We start from the raw sequence: 15,046 nt of genomic DNA, 5'->3' as shown, positions 1-15,046 counted from the left end.
TATAACATGTGCTACCATGTGAATTCTCCTTTCTCTCCAAACTGGACAAAACACTCTTATCTACTTTTAACAAAGTCCTTGATGCAATAAATGATTTTATTTACATAAGATAGATAACTGAATAGTGCATAGTTTAATCCAGTGAGGTATATATTTCCCTACATTCTTCAGTATATTAAAAACACAACTCACTTTCTATGTAATCATGGACATTAAAACTGCAGACCACTTACCGTCAATATATACCGACCTACTTCCCTGGCCAGGCGAGCGCTAGTTTTGCTGCTTCCTGCATACACACTGACTGCTCTCTCTGTCTGAAGGCTGTTATTGGCCTGCCAATATAATTTAGTTAGATGGTCTCTTTCCACTAACCTGTCAATAGCAGAGGGCTCCAGCCAATAAAAGCCCTTCCCACATCTCAGATGACTCGAAAACAGCTTCCAATCAAAGTTACTGTGCCAGGTGGTGGCCTGTCCTTTAACGTGGACATCTTGTAATTTGACTGGCTGTGGACGAGATTGGGCAAATTGACTAGAACAACACATTCAGCAAAGTGTCCTAAAGTAGTTCTCAGGAACAATATGGCCCACCTTTGATAATAGAATTAGATGTTTGGGATTGCAAATAATGATCCCAGGGTTGATTAACCAATTAAGAAGAAGTTGCATTTATCTACCGCCTTTCACAGCCTCAGGACATTTCAAAGTGCTTTATAGCCAATGAAATACTTTTTGAATTGCAGTCATTGTGGCAGCCAATTTGTGCACAGCAAGGTCCCACAAACAGTACTGAGGTAAATGACCTGATAATGTGCAGTAGTGATATTGGTTCAGGGATAAGTTTTGGCTAGGACACTGGGAGAACACTCCTGATCTTCTTTAAATAGTGCCTCTCTACCTCTCTCTTCCCCCTTTAAGGCACTTCTTAAAACCTACCTCTTTGGCCAAGCTTTTGGTCACCTGTCTTAATATCTCCTTATGTGGCTTAGTGTTAAATTTTGTTTGATAACACTCCCATGAAGCACCATAGGACATTTTACTATGTTAAAGGCGCTATATGAATGCAAGTTGTAGTTGTTGCAATGGGATCTTTTACGTCCACCTCAGAGAGCAGATGGGGCCTTGGTTTATGGCTCATCCAAAAGATGGCACGTCTGACAGTGCAGCAGTCCCTCAGTACTGCATTGAAGAGTCAACCTAGATTATGTGCTCAAAATGAACAACAACTTCCTGACTCAGCAGTGAGAGCGCTACCACCAAGCCAAGGCTAACACATCTGACCCTCATTATGTGGGCCAAAACACACTTACTCCTTGAGGAGTCTTTTTTTTCCAGACAATGGCCCACAATTTCCTTGGAGTTGCTCTTGGTCCACCACTGTCAATTTGCTGGACATGCAAAGGAAATCCAGGCGCAGTTGCGGCAGTGGGAACAGCGTCGAGGAAATTCCGGGCCTATGTGTCTCATCCAAACTGATAGCTTTCTCCTGACAAGATACCTTGTGTGACCTTGGGTGTTTAGTGGTTACATGCTGCTTCTAGCAGTACAAAACACAAGTTAAAAATTGAATAATGACAAAAATTAATATTTTGCGACATGAAAGCATTAACCTATTAATATAAATCGATTAACGTCTCTGCTAAAATAGTGGACAGAGCAATTTCAAATGAGCATTTGTTTGCTGATATCACCAACTGCTATTTCTAGGCTATGGATAGTGTATCTCTGCAGTGTTCATATAGTAGACCGCATCTGGAGCACTGCGTTCAGCTCTGGGCACCACACCTCAGGAAGGATATATTGACCTTGGAGGGGGTGCAGTGCAGAATCATCAGAATGATACCTGGGCTAAAAGGGTTAAATTATGAGGGCAGATTTCATAGACCAGGCTTGTATTCCCTTGAATATAGAAGATTAAGGGGTGATCTAATCGAGGTATTTAAGATGATTAAAGGATTTAACAGGGTGGATAGAGAGAAACTATTTCCACTGGTGGGGGAGTCCAGAACAAGTGGGCATAACCTTAAAATTAGAGCTAGGGGGTTCAGGGGTGATGTCAGGAAGCACTTCTTCACACAAAGCCTAGTGGAAATCTGGAACTCTCTCCCCCCACAAAGCAGTTGAGGCTAGATCAATTAAAAATTTCAAAACTGAGATTGATAGATTTCTCTTAGGTTAGGGTATTAAAGGATATGGAACCAAGGCAGGTAAATGGAGTTAAGATACAGATCAGCCATGAACTAATTGAATGACAGAACAGGCTCGAGGGGCTGTATGACCTACTCCTGTTCCTATGTTCCTAGTATATGTACTGTGTGTTTGGCTGTTGGAGTAGTGAAAAAATTCCACAGGATCCAACAGTTTGTTGAAGTTGGAAGACAAGGTACTGTTACTGACAGCTTATCATTTCAAAATGTAATTATGTATTTGAGATTATTTATAATTTGCAGCAACAAGATAAAATATTTTAAGACTAAATATATTTATGACCTCAGTTTCAATGTTTTGTGTTCAGCTCACAGTCTCATTCACCAACCTGGAGATGACAGCCTATGCAAAAGCAGGAGCAGTTGCAGAAGAGGTGTTGGGGGCAATCCGAACAGTGGTGGCATTTGGAGGGCAAAAGAAAGAAATTGAAAGGTCTGCATGGTGAACATTGATAGCTATCGGGGAGTAGTTATTGTTCAATTCCAAAACTTAATTTTTTTCCCCCCTCTTAATATGTTCTAAAGGTACCGTAAAAATTTAGGAGAAGCAAAAAGGATTGGTATAAAGAAGGCCATTACTGCCAACCTGTCTGTTGGGTTTGCCTACTTTATAATATTTGGATCTTATGGAATTGGATTTTGGTATGGAACCACTTTGGTCCTTGAGAACTCAGGATACACCATTGGAACAGTCCTAACTGTAAGTACAGTAATATATTTAAAACAACTTTGCAGCTTAACTGATATTACGTAGGGTAATTTTAAATGAGTTGTATTCCTTATTTAGTTATTTATTTTTAAGTTAAATGTTAAAGTACCTTTGCTCCTCCTTGTTTTAAATAACTTTTCATTTTGGTGGCAGGGTGGTAACAGCTTAGAATATGTAAGTGGTACCGAGGAGAGTTCCACCACTGGTTCAATTCCTTACATTGCTGAATGCTTCCTTCCCCATGAAGGAAAGTCAGGGGAAGTAATGACTGCAGGTCACCATTCTATATTTGCTGAAATGGCCGTGATGGCAGCCTAGGAGCACGTTGCCCTGCCTGCACTCTTTCTGCAGATGCTGCATGGCTCATGGACAGTAGCGAATGTGTTTTTAAAAAAAAAATAGAGCCTACTTGCCCTCTGATTTAGTGGGGCAGATTTTGACTTTGTGCGGTAATGTAAAAAGGGAATAGCGAATCGGCAGCCCGTTTTACATCTCTCCCGATTTTTATTCCAACCTCTTCGATTTCCTCCCATCAAGATGCTAATTCCTATTGCATTATGGATTCATGGATGCCAGATACATTTTGGCAACTTAACCAAGTAACTTTTCTTCATAAATGAGCCTACATAGTGAATGCCAGGCAGTTCAACAGTGAGGGGCATTCTAACCAAGCCAGATCCTATCTGACATTCACACGTGCACACGTTCCAGCATTTTTTTATCTTAAAGCATTAGAGACCCATTCCCCTAACCGTGACAGTCTTTCACTATATCATGTGCTTTACAAGAAATGGATGCGGATTGGCTAGAGCAAAATGGTGGTAGTAGAAGTGCTCTTCTGCATTATTTTAAAAAATATTTTTAAAACTCTACGGGGGTAATTTTCAACTTCAACAGGAGTGGAAAACTGGCATTAGCAGATCAGCTGACCATTATACACCTCATCCAATATCCTTTCCGGTGAAGTCAATGGAAAGGAAAGGGTTGTATAACGGGTGGCCGATCCAATACTGCCAGTTTTCCACCCCTGCCAAAGTTGAAATCGACCCCCATTGTTTTTATTTTTCAAAATTATTATAATAATTCAACCCCTAACAACACTTCTCAGGAACATGGATTTTTAAAACCACATTTGAGATATTTTATGTCATTTCTAACTCATCTTTCATCTATTTTTAGATTTTTTTCTGTGTCACATTTGGAACATTTTCTATTGGCCAAACAGCACCTTACATTGAAGCATTTTCTAATGCCAGAGGAGCTGCGTATGAAATCTATAAAATACTGGACGAGGTAAAGAAGGAAATGATTAATTGTGTTTCTTCTGTGCTGTATGTTAAGACCGCAGTGATTGGCTGATAATATACTAGATGGAAAAGATTTCACAGTAATTTTATCACAAGAAGAATAAAAACAAATCTTTATTTATTTTGAGTTAATGTAGTTGCACAATGCAAACTACAGCATTTGCACAGTTCCATCAGAGATATTTGTTGGCTCAAATATGTTAATTTATCCAGTTCGGTCTTTCTTTAGGAAGAAATACAAGCCGTGAATCTCATTTAGTGTAATGGAGAAGAGTGATAAAAGATTTGCTGATGCCATTAAGTTATGTGGCCAGAGTTTGATTCAAAAGGAACTGGATAAATTAAGAATTTATGCATCCAAATGCATCTGAGACAGTTTTCTAGAACAATATGTCAAGGAACCAGCTAAGGAACAGGCTATTTTAGATCTAGTATTGTGTAATGAGACAGAATTAATTAGTAATCTTATAATAAAAGATCCTCTGGCACAGAGTGATCATAATATGATAGAATTTCATATCAAGTTTGAGATTGATGTAGTTAAGTCCGAAACTAGGGTCTTAAAGTAGCAGTAGAAGATACAAAAAACATACCGTTCCCCAAACCAAGGGTCTAATAAGAAGGAGGAACTTAATGAATTAAGATTAATAAAGGAACAGTTTTAGAAAAATTAATGGGACTAAAAGCCAACAAACCCCCTGGATCTGATGGCCTACATCCTGGAGTTTTAAAAGAGGTGGCTGCAGAGATAGTGGATGCATTGGTTTTGATCTTCCAGAATTCCTTAGATTCTAGAACCGTCCCCATGGATTAGAAGATAGCAAATGTAACCCCGCTATTCAAGAAAGGAGGGAGAGAGAAAACTCGGAACTACAGGAAGTTAGCTGACATCAATAGTAGGGAAAATGCTCAAATCTATTATTAAGGACATAGGGCACTTAGAAAATCATAATATATTTAGGCAGAGTCAACACTGCTTTCTGAAAGGGAAATCATGTTTGACGAATCTATTAGAGTTTTTTGAGGGTGTAACTAGCAGGGTAGATAACGGGGAACCAGTGGATGTAGTATATTTGGATTTTCAAAAGGCATTCGATAAGGTGCCACATAAAAGGTTGCTACACAAGATTAGGGCTCATGGGATTGGGGGCAATATATTAGCATGGATTGAGGATTGGTTAATGGGCAGAAAACAGAGTGGGAACAAACAGGTCATTCTCAGGTTGGCAGGTTGTAACTAGTGGGGTGCTGCAGGGATCGATGCTTAGGCCTCAGCTATTTACAATCTATATTAATGACTTAGATGAAGGGACTGAGTGTAATGTATCCAAGTTTGCTGACGATACAAAGCTGGGTGGGAAAGTAAGCTGTGAGGAGGATGCAAAGAGTCTGTAAAGGGATATCGACTGGGCAAGAAGGTAGCAGATGGAGTGTAATGTGGGGAAATGTGAGGTTATTCACTTTGGTAGGAAAATGGAAAAACAGAATATTTTTTAAATGGTGAGATGCTATTAAATGTTGGTGTACAGTGGGATTTAGGTGCCCTTATACACGAAGCTCAGAGAGTTAACGTGCAGGTAGAGCAAGCAATTAGGAAGGCAAATGGTATGTTGGGCTTTATTGCAAGGAGGTTGGAGTACAAGAGTAAGGAAGTCTTGTTGCAATTGTACAGGACTTTGGTGAGATCACACCTGGAGTACTGTGTACAATTTTGGTCTCCTTACAATGGAAGGATATACTTGCCCTAGAGGGGGTGCAACGAAGGTTCTCTAGATTGATTCCCGGAATGGGAGGTTTGTCCTGTGAGAAAATATTGAGTAGAATGGGCCTATACTCTCTGGAGTTTAGAAGAATGAGAGGTGATCTTATTGAAACATATAAGATTCTAATAGGGCTTGGCAGGGTAGATGCTGAGAGGATGTTTCCCCTGGCTGGAGAGACTAGAACTAGGGACATAGTCTCAGGATAAGGAGTCGAACATTTAGGACTGAGATGTGGAGGAATTTCTTCACTGAGAGGTTCATGACTATTTGGAATTCTCTCGCAGAGACCTGTGGATGCTCAGTTGTTGAGTATATTCAAGACTGAGATCGATAAATTTTTGGACTCGAAGGGAATCAACGGATATGGGGATTGGGCGGGAAAGTGGAGTTGAGGTCAAAGATCAGCCACGCTCTTATTAAATGGCGGAGAAAACTCGAAGGGCTATATGGCCTACTCATAGAATAATAGGTTACAGCACGGAAGGACGCCATTTGGCCCATCCAGTCCATGCCAGCTCTATGCAAGAGCAATCCAGCTAGTCCCACTCCCCCACCCTATCCCAGTAACCCTGCAAGTTTTTTTTTACTTTCAAGTACTTGTCTAGTTTCCTTTTGAAAGCCACAATTGAGTCTGCCTCCACCACCAGCCCTGGCAGTGCATTCCAGATCCTAACCACTCGCTGCGTAAAAAAGTTTTTCCTCATGTCACCTTTTGGTTCTTTTGCCAATCACCTTAAATCTATGTTGTCTCGTTCTTGACTCTTCCGCCAATGGGAACAGTTTCTCTCTATCTATTCTGTCTAGACCCTTCATGATTTTAAATACCTCTATCAAATCTCCTTTCAACCTTCTCTGTTCCAAGGAGAACAACCCCAGCTTCTCCAGTCTATCCACTTAACTAAAGTCCCTCACCCCTGGAATCATTCTACTAAATCTTTTTTGCACCCTCTCTAAGGCCTTCACATCTTGCCTAAAGTGCGGTGCCCAGAACTGGACACAATACTCCAGTTGTGGTCGCACCAGTGTTTTATAAAGGTTCATCATGACTTCCTTGCTTTTGTACTCTATGCTTCTATTTATAAAGCCAAATATCCCGTGTGCTTTTTTAACCACTTTCTCAACCTGCCCTGCCACTTCCAATGATTTGTGCACATGTACCCCAAGATCTCTCTGTTCCCCTTTTTAGAATTGTGCCCTCTAGTTTATATTGCCTCTCCTCGTTCTTCCTACCGAAATGTATCACTTCACACTTTTCTGTGTTAAATTTCATCCGCCACGTGTCTGCCCATTCCACCAGCCGGTCTATATCCTTTTGAAGTCTATCACTATCCTCCTCACTGTCCACTACACTTCCAAGTTTTGTGTCATCTGCAAATTTGGAAATTGTGCCCTGTACGCCCAAGTCCAAGTCATTAATATATATATCAAGAAAAGCAGTGGCCCCAGTACCGACTCCTGGGGAACACCACTGTTCACCTCTCTCCAATCCGGAAAATAACCATTTACTGCCACTCTCTGTTTCCTGTTACTTAGCCAGTTTTGTATCCATGCTGCTACTGCCCCCTTATTCCATGGACTTCAATCTTGACGACAAGCCTATTATGCAGCACTTTATCAAATGCCTTTTGAAAGTCCACATACACCACACCAACAGTATTGCCCTCATCGACCCTCTGTTACCTCATCAAAAAACTCTGTAAAGTTAGTTAAACACGATTTGCCTTTAACAAATCCGTGCCGGCTTTCCTTAATCAATCCACATTTGTCCAAGTGACGGCTAATTCTGTCCCGGATTATCGTTTCTAAAAGTTACCCCACTACTGAGGTTAAACTGACTGGCCTGTAGTTGCTGGGTTTATCGTTTCACCCTTTTTTGAACTCTTACTCCTATTTCTTATGTTCTTATGTTGTTAAGAAATGGGCTTAGAAATAGCAGATGGTTTTAAATAACGCGATGCAAGCAAATGCGTAAAATCCATTAGCAGAGTTGCAAAATGAAATGGTGTGATTTTTTTTTGTTTTATTCGTTGATGGGATGTGGACGTCGTTGGCAAAGCCAGCATTTATTGCCCATTCCTAATTGCCCTTGAGAAGGTGGTGGTGAGACACCTTCTTGAATCGCTGCAATCCGTGTGGTGAAGGTTCTCCCACAGTGCTGTTAGGTAGGGAGGAAGCTCTAGGATTTTGACCCAGCGATGATGAAGGAACGGCGATATATTTCCAAGTCGGGATGGTGTGTGATTTGGAGGGGAATGTGCAGGTGGTGTTGTTCCCATGTACCTGCTGCCCTTGTCCTTCCAGGTGGTAGAGGTCGCGGGTTTGAGAGATGCTATCGAAGAAGCCTTGGCGAGTTGCTACAGTGTATCCTGTAGATGGTACACACTGCAGCCACAGTGCGCAGTTGGTGGAGGGAATGAATATTTAGGGTGTTTGGATGGGGTACCAATCAAGCGGGCTGCTTTGATTATTGACTCTTCACTGGAAGTATCTATCTACAAATACCAGGATGAGTCTTAGAACTTTTGGTTGTAAGTTAAAATTGGTTATTTTGATCCTCCAAAAATCATTGGAGTACTGTACTCAATTTTGGCCATTCTCCCTTCAAAGGGACATTGATGATTTGAATGGATAAATTGAGCACAATGAGCTCTATTTTCAAAGGGCGGCAGAATGGTAGGGGGCGGGGGGGAGTCATTGGGCGCGCAGGTAACCCGACTAATAAAATCTTACCGTTTCCCACGCGATCGTGAGTTAATTGGTGGCCCTTAACGTGGCTTTCCGGGTTTGCTGTCCGAAAGCTGCGCAGTGGGCAGACTGCGCACCCGCATGACAGGCTGTCAGCTGGAGCGGCTCTATTTAAAGGGCCATTGCTCCAAAGGCTTTTGCTGCAGCAAACGCCAACAAATGCAGTAGAGCAGCACGTTTAATTATGCCTCATTGCAGCAGCTACTGGCCGGGGTGAGGAGGAGGAGGGAAGTGTTTTACTCCGTGGACGAAAGGAAGTGCCCTGCCTCTACCACGAAGAAGGCCTGGCTCAAGGTGGCAGAGGAAGTCACCAGCAGCAGCAACATCTCCCACACCTGAGTCCAGTGCAGGAAGCGCTTCAATTATGTAACTAGGTCAGCAAAAATGAGTACACTTACTGATTCTCCTGCATTCCGTGTTCCACATCATCCCCCCCCCCGCCCCCACAACTCATTCTGCACTGTCAAGACTGCTCCATCACATCACTCCTCACATCCTCTAAAGGCTCATCTTCAACTTACCTGCACTTCCTCACCTCCCCATTTGTCACCCCAACACTACCACTCAGCCTAATCCTCATCCAATATGATGGCTCTGTCTCATACTCACCCTCTGATGCATCTCTTTCACGGTCAGCCTCACCCAAATCAATGCATTCATCAGTTGGCTCCTTCACCATCACTCACTCACACGTCTGTACTTTCTCCCCTTCTTGGAGAAGTGAGCGCAAAATGCACGCGAGAGGGTGAGGACTGGAGGAGGGGGGCCACAACAAATAGTGGTCCTCACACATGCGGAGCATGAGGCGCTGGAGATCAGCCACACCCTCGAGTGGCTGTCCGTCGGGGATGCCGAGACTGGTGCCCCACAAAGTCTGGTGACACAACTTTAACATTCATCACACACAACGTGAATTGATGTTAACAATGATTGCCATGTTGAACACCTCAGTATGCTCATCGCAACATGACACATCCATAATGCTGCTTAATATTGCCTTCTGTTCTTTTACAGGCCCTTCATCGACCGCAGTGATGGCAGAGGGTGATTCCTCAGAGGAGCTCCTGGCATCCGAGGATACACTGTCACACATAACGAGCTATCCATCAGCACAGATACTCACACCTCGGTGGGTCCTCGTAGTCAGTCATTTGGGTTGGCACCTGGTGAGTCACCACACAAGTGAGCACGAGCAGACACTGGTGGCAGGGAAGCTGCGGACAGTCTCCGTCGGTGGGCGCACTCCTCTCCAGGCTCTGCTCAGCCGTATGCAGATGCTGAACCCCAGGGGCCATCCTTTAAAAGGAGAATGATTGAGGGACAGCAACACATTTGCGAGGTACTGGAACAGGTGCTAAGCACTCTCCACAATAGTGAAGAGGATAGAGGAGTCCAACTCCTGCATAAGTGGAATGGCACAGTTAAGTGTGGGAATATCTGCAATGGAGAGAATGGCAGCCTCCATTGAGCTTCAAGCACGGCTTGCAAATGAGTCCATTCAGGCCCTGACAATGGCCGTTCGGACTCAGGGTGAACAACATTCTGCCGCCTTAAACAGGCAGACAGATACACTAGCACTGGCCTTACAAGGCATCACACATGTCCCCCAAACTGTTGTCCAGCAGAGTTATCGGAGTGTTGTGGCCCTGGCCCATGGGAGGGATGACGGCGAAAGGGGACACTGAAGTGGGGATGCCACTCAAAGTGTTCCCACGTCTCACCTGTTGCCTTCCTCTCAACCAGTACTCACAATGCTGCCTCCTCTCCAAGTGGCCACATCTGCTCCACAGGTGCAGGTGGAGCAGTCTTTGGAGGGGCCCTCACGGGCTCCAAAACCCACAGGGTGTAGGCCGAAAGCATCCAAGCAGTCAGGGAATGAACATGAGCAACCTGCCACTACCTCTGCTGCAGCCACAGGGGATACACCACGTAGAAGCGGGAGGAAGAGAAAGACTAAGAATTTGTGATCACGAAGGGTATGCACGAGGGTGTTTGACAGACTGTCATGTTTTCCATTTATATTTGTTTTTTGTTATAGTCACATTAAATGTTATCATTCTCACCACTACTGTCACGTCTTGCCCATTCTTGACTGGCTTTTGTGATAGGACCCTTTCATGAGGTTCACCATGAACGGCGACACTTGATGCCACCCATTGAGTCACTTTACAGTGGGTGTATGTGTAGTTGCAGGACTGTTTTGTGCAGGGAGGGGGCTCGTATTGATGCTGCTCTGTTCAGGTGGTTTGAGGACTGGACTCTTCACACTTTCTGATGTGTGAACGGATCTCCTAACATCAGTGACTCCCTGGCCTCACGAGCAGCCAGGTGAGCTGCTGCGACCTCCACCTCCTCCTCCACCTCCTCCTCCTCCTCCTCCTCAATGAGGATGGCAGATGTGGATGGGGCCTCCTCAAGCGGCACCCTTCTCCGTTGTGCCACATTGTGCAGGACACAACACACTACTATAATGCGTCCCACTCAGTCTGGTGCGTATTGAAGTGCTCCCCCAGAATGATCAAGGCGTCTAAATCGCATCTTGAGCCCTATAGCATGCTCAGTTATAGACCTGGCGGCGATGTGGCTGTTGTTATATCGACACTGTTGCTCGGTGATGGGTTCCTCAGAGTTGTCTTGAGCCATGTGTGCCGGGCGTATCCCTTGTCCCCGAGGAGCCAGCCCTTAAGAGTGTTCGGTGCGGGGAAGAGGCCCGGGTTGTTGGATTCCCTCTGAATGAAGGAATCCTGGCAGCTGCCAGGGAATCTGGCGCACATGTGAAGGAATCTTTTGCGGTGGTCACAAACGAGCTGAGTGTTGAAGGAGTGATACTCTTTCTCTTGATGAACAGTCCTGGCTCGTGTGGAGCTGCTTTGATTGCTATATGGGCGCAATCGATTGCATCTTGTACCCGTGGGAAGCCAGCTACTGAGTGGAATCCCACTGCCCTCTCCGTCTGGCTGAGGTCGTCCATGGGGAAGTTGACGTATTGCGAGGCCCTGCGATACAAACCATTGGTGACCTGCCTTATGCACTTGTGTGCAGACGACTGAGAGACCCCAGTGATGTCACCGGTGGCACCCTGGAATGATCCGGAGGCGAAGAAGTTGAGGGCAGTGGTGACTTTAACAGCGATGGGTAATGAGATGCCGCCAGGCCCAGCCAGGAGCATCTCGGCATGAAAGAGGCTGCAGATGTCTGCGACCACCTGGCGATTCACTCTGTGCCTCCGTATGCACTGCTCCTCAGAGAGGTCCAGGAAGCTGAGCCTTGGTCTGTAGACCCTCTGATGAGGGTAGTGCCTCCTGCAACGGCACTCCCTCTGTTGTTTCCCTCAGTGCTCTTGTGCAGGTGCCTGTGGCGCAGCACTGTATTGTGGAGCTTCAAGTGGCAGAAGTGCGCGCCGTGCCTGGTGAGGATGGTGATGTTGCTTGTCCTCTGATGTATTGGTGAATGCAGTCATGGCGCCCCCCCCCCCCCCACCCATCCTGATGGTGACAGCTTGAGGAGGTCCAAAAAGTTGGTAAATATGCGTAACTAGAAGAATTCTGAGTGTAAACCAAGAATTTTCATCTAAACATGAAGATCTCCCAGCCAAACGTTTGTCTGAGATACCCGAGTGCCCTGCTGCAATAATTTACCTTTTATCCCCATCAGTCAAACAGGCATTTAAATGTCCAACTGGCTGCTGTCTGAAACACGTCTCCTTGAACATGGAGTGTTTCCCATTGCGCAGGAAACACGCCGAGGCTGAATTAAAATCGCACCCCTGCCTCAATCTCCACAAAATTAACGACTTAAATAAAATTAACGATGTCAATAAATGGTTTAACTATCGTCTTGCCGGCGGGACTTCCGGATTCGAGAAGCGCACACAGGTGTGTCTGTGGCAACCCACGAAGTCGGCGGGTTGGAGTTGGCTTCCAAACCCGCTCGGGATTTTCACGATTCTCGCAGCCCCCTCCCGCCCCCAATTCACCCCCAATTGCAAGTTAAAATTGACCCCAATATGTGCAAGATTGCTACAAACTCTAAAACTATAAGCTGCATTAAAAAATAGTTTGGGGTATCTTTTAAAAAGCAGATTACAACTGGTTTGTGTGGATAGATTCTGTGTATTTTGCTGTTTACGTACATGACCCAAAAATCTGTTCCTGTAGAGATGCCACTATGTGTAGGCTACCATTGTGGCCTAGAAGCAGAAGCTTCTCCATTCCCATTTTAATGTGTTCACAGTGCTGGTGTGATGCACAGTGAATTTTATTTTGATCTTGCTAAAGTTTTTAGAAAAGTTACAGGCTAAATTTTAGAAAAGAGAAGCTGCACATAGTTCAGGTTTAACTATATGCGGAGGGTAGTGAACTTGTGGATTGAACTAGCCTGGGAGGCAGTGGTGGTAGATAGTATGGAAACATTTAAGGGAGGATTTGATAGATATTTAAGGGAGTGGCTGATTAACTTAAAACCCTATTTTAAAATAACTCACATCTAGATTCTTTAAATGGAAAAATGGTCAAAAAATCCAGAACTGACAGTGAGAGTTCAGAGAAGAACCAAGAGGATAACTCTAGGGACTGAATGGGGGAGAAATTGGTTTGTGGGCACAAACCAGGCAATGCAACTGCAACGTGTGCCCAAAGAAGTTAGCCTGAGGATCGCCCGAAACTTATCCTTTCAGGAGGCAGCCTCTTTGAGGACTGTTGGTTTGACTGCCAAGCTGCTGAGAATACCGACCGCAGCATACATGGCTTATACCTATTTCAGACGTGGGCCCTGGACATCTACACAGGAGCCTTTACCAATATGGCGGGCGGAGCACTTCTGTCGTGGAATGTACGCACACTGCCTACCATATTGAATGCTTTACATGTGTAAAACTGGCAGTGTGCCAACAAATTTCTGGGCCATATTCTCTGTATTATTAGTCCAGGCCTCGACATTACTAGTCCAGTAACGTAACCACCACAGTGCCAAGTGAAAGAATGCAGCTCGATTAAAAGCTAGGACATTAAGAACTCGTGCCACTGAATAAAGCTAATTCTACATGTTGCTCCCACCTTTTAAAAAATGATTTTTAACACCAGCATTGGTCATATGCCAATGGGTTATTAATGGGTGACTAATACACAGGCTAAAAGAGAAAAGGAATCCAAGTTATCTTGCATCACTTGGGTGCACTGGAGTTAAACTAAAACTTGAAGAAAGTTTTCATTAAAAATTGCCTGAATATTTTAAAGTATTAAAATCAGATGACCTGGTGCAAAATGTTAGGTGTAGGATATTGTTCTCTATGGATAGTATGGGGGAAAAATTTGACTTTCGCCCAAAACTGGTGGCAAATCGGTGGAGTGATTACTCTGCATGTTGGTTCATGCCAGCTTGAGGCCCGAGCCAAATTTGACCAAATTGTCCAGATATGCCTTCTCCCCAAAAGCAGAATAAATCTAACCCAATTAATTACTGCCCTATCAGCCTCAAAGTGATGGAAGGAGTCATCAATATTGTCTTCAAACAATACCTACTCACCTAATAACCTGTTCACTGGTGTTCATTTTGAGTTCCACCAGAGCCACTCAGCTCCAGACCTCATCACCTTGACCTGATCGTCCACTGTAAATTCAACCCTGATATTTGTTGGTTTTGTTTTTGTTTTCATGAAGGCATGGGTTATCGGTACTAGGGGATGAAAACTTTTACATTTTTGTCAAGCAGTGTCAATGTCAAGGACTCTACCTTAGGGAAAACATGACTAGACTAGATGTAGAATAAGGAGCAGATTTTATGAATTACCGCTCCTTTCATGCACCAGGTGGAGTATTTTGTATAAATTAAAATGTGGCTCAACCCCTGACCACATGAAGGCACTCCTGACTGTACGCGCGTGGACTTATCCACTTAGCACACCAGCCATCCTTTTGGCCTTTGAGTGAAATTGCTACTTAGTGATAAAATTGTGCTGAAGTATCAGCAGTTTTGGTATGTGGACCTGTACCAGGGCTGAGGCTGGCCATGCTCATTACACAAAAGTTCCTTGCAGCTAAGGGAAGAGAAGGCACATCATTCAGAGCAGAAGGGAAAAGGACTCGAGGCCAATTTGCTGCCCTTGCCTGCTGGTGCACAGTCTTAGAAAATTGTCCTAATATGCCAACCCACTGAACCAACCAACCCCTGCTACCCCACTGTAATTGATTTTATTGAATAAAATCAAACACAGGCTGTACTATTTGGAGGGGGAATTATTTCATTTTGAACACTTTGTGTTGTTTTCCCTGTGGACACACAATGGCCAATGCATTCTGTGCCATTGGCAAAAAAT

The 15,046-nt window shown here is 44.2% G+C and overlaps 1 protein-coding gene across 3 annotated transcripts in view; it reads left to right on the top strand.

The window, feature by feature from the left end:
• Nucleotides 1-15,046, top strand: part of LOC137340861 (ATP-dependent translocase ABCB1-like) — a 101,452-nt gene that overhangs the window by 16,580 nt on the left and 69,826 nt on the right. For all 3 annotated transcript variants that reach the window (XR_010966894.1, XR_010966891.1, XM_068003673.1), the window contains exons 8-10: nucleotides 2,518-2,642; nucleotides 2,735-2,909; nucleotides 4,098-4,211. Coding sequence is in view for 1 of the 3 variants with exons in the window: in XM_068003673.1 (XP_067859774.1) it covers nucleotides 2,518-2,642; nucleotides 2,735-2,909; nucleotides 4,098-4,211 (414 nt within the window). In the remaining 2 variants the exon portion in view is untranslated. The remainder of the gene's footprint in view (nucleotides 1-2,517; nucleotides 2,643-2,734; nucleotides 2,910-4,097; nucleotides 4,212-15,046) is intronic.

The sequence above is a fragment of the Heptranchias perlo genome, chromosome 2 (assembly GCF_035084215.1).
Source record: "Heptranchias perlo isolate sHepPer1 chromosome 2, sHepPer1.hap1, whole genome shotgun sequence".
NCBI lineage: Eukaryota > Metazoa > Chordata > Chondrichthyes > Hexanchiformes > Hexanchidae > Heptranchias > Heptranchias perlo.
The sequence above is the reverse complement of the archived record's forward strand: the minus strand, read 5'-3'. Positions and strand labels throughout refer to the sequence as shown.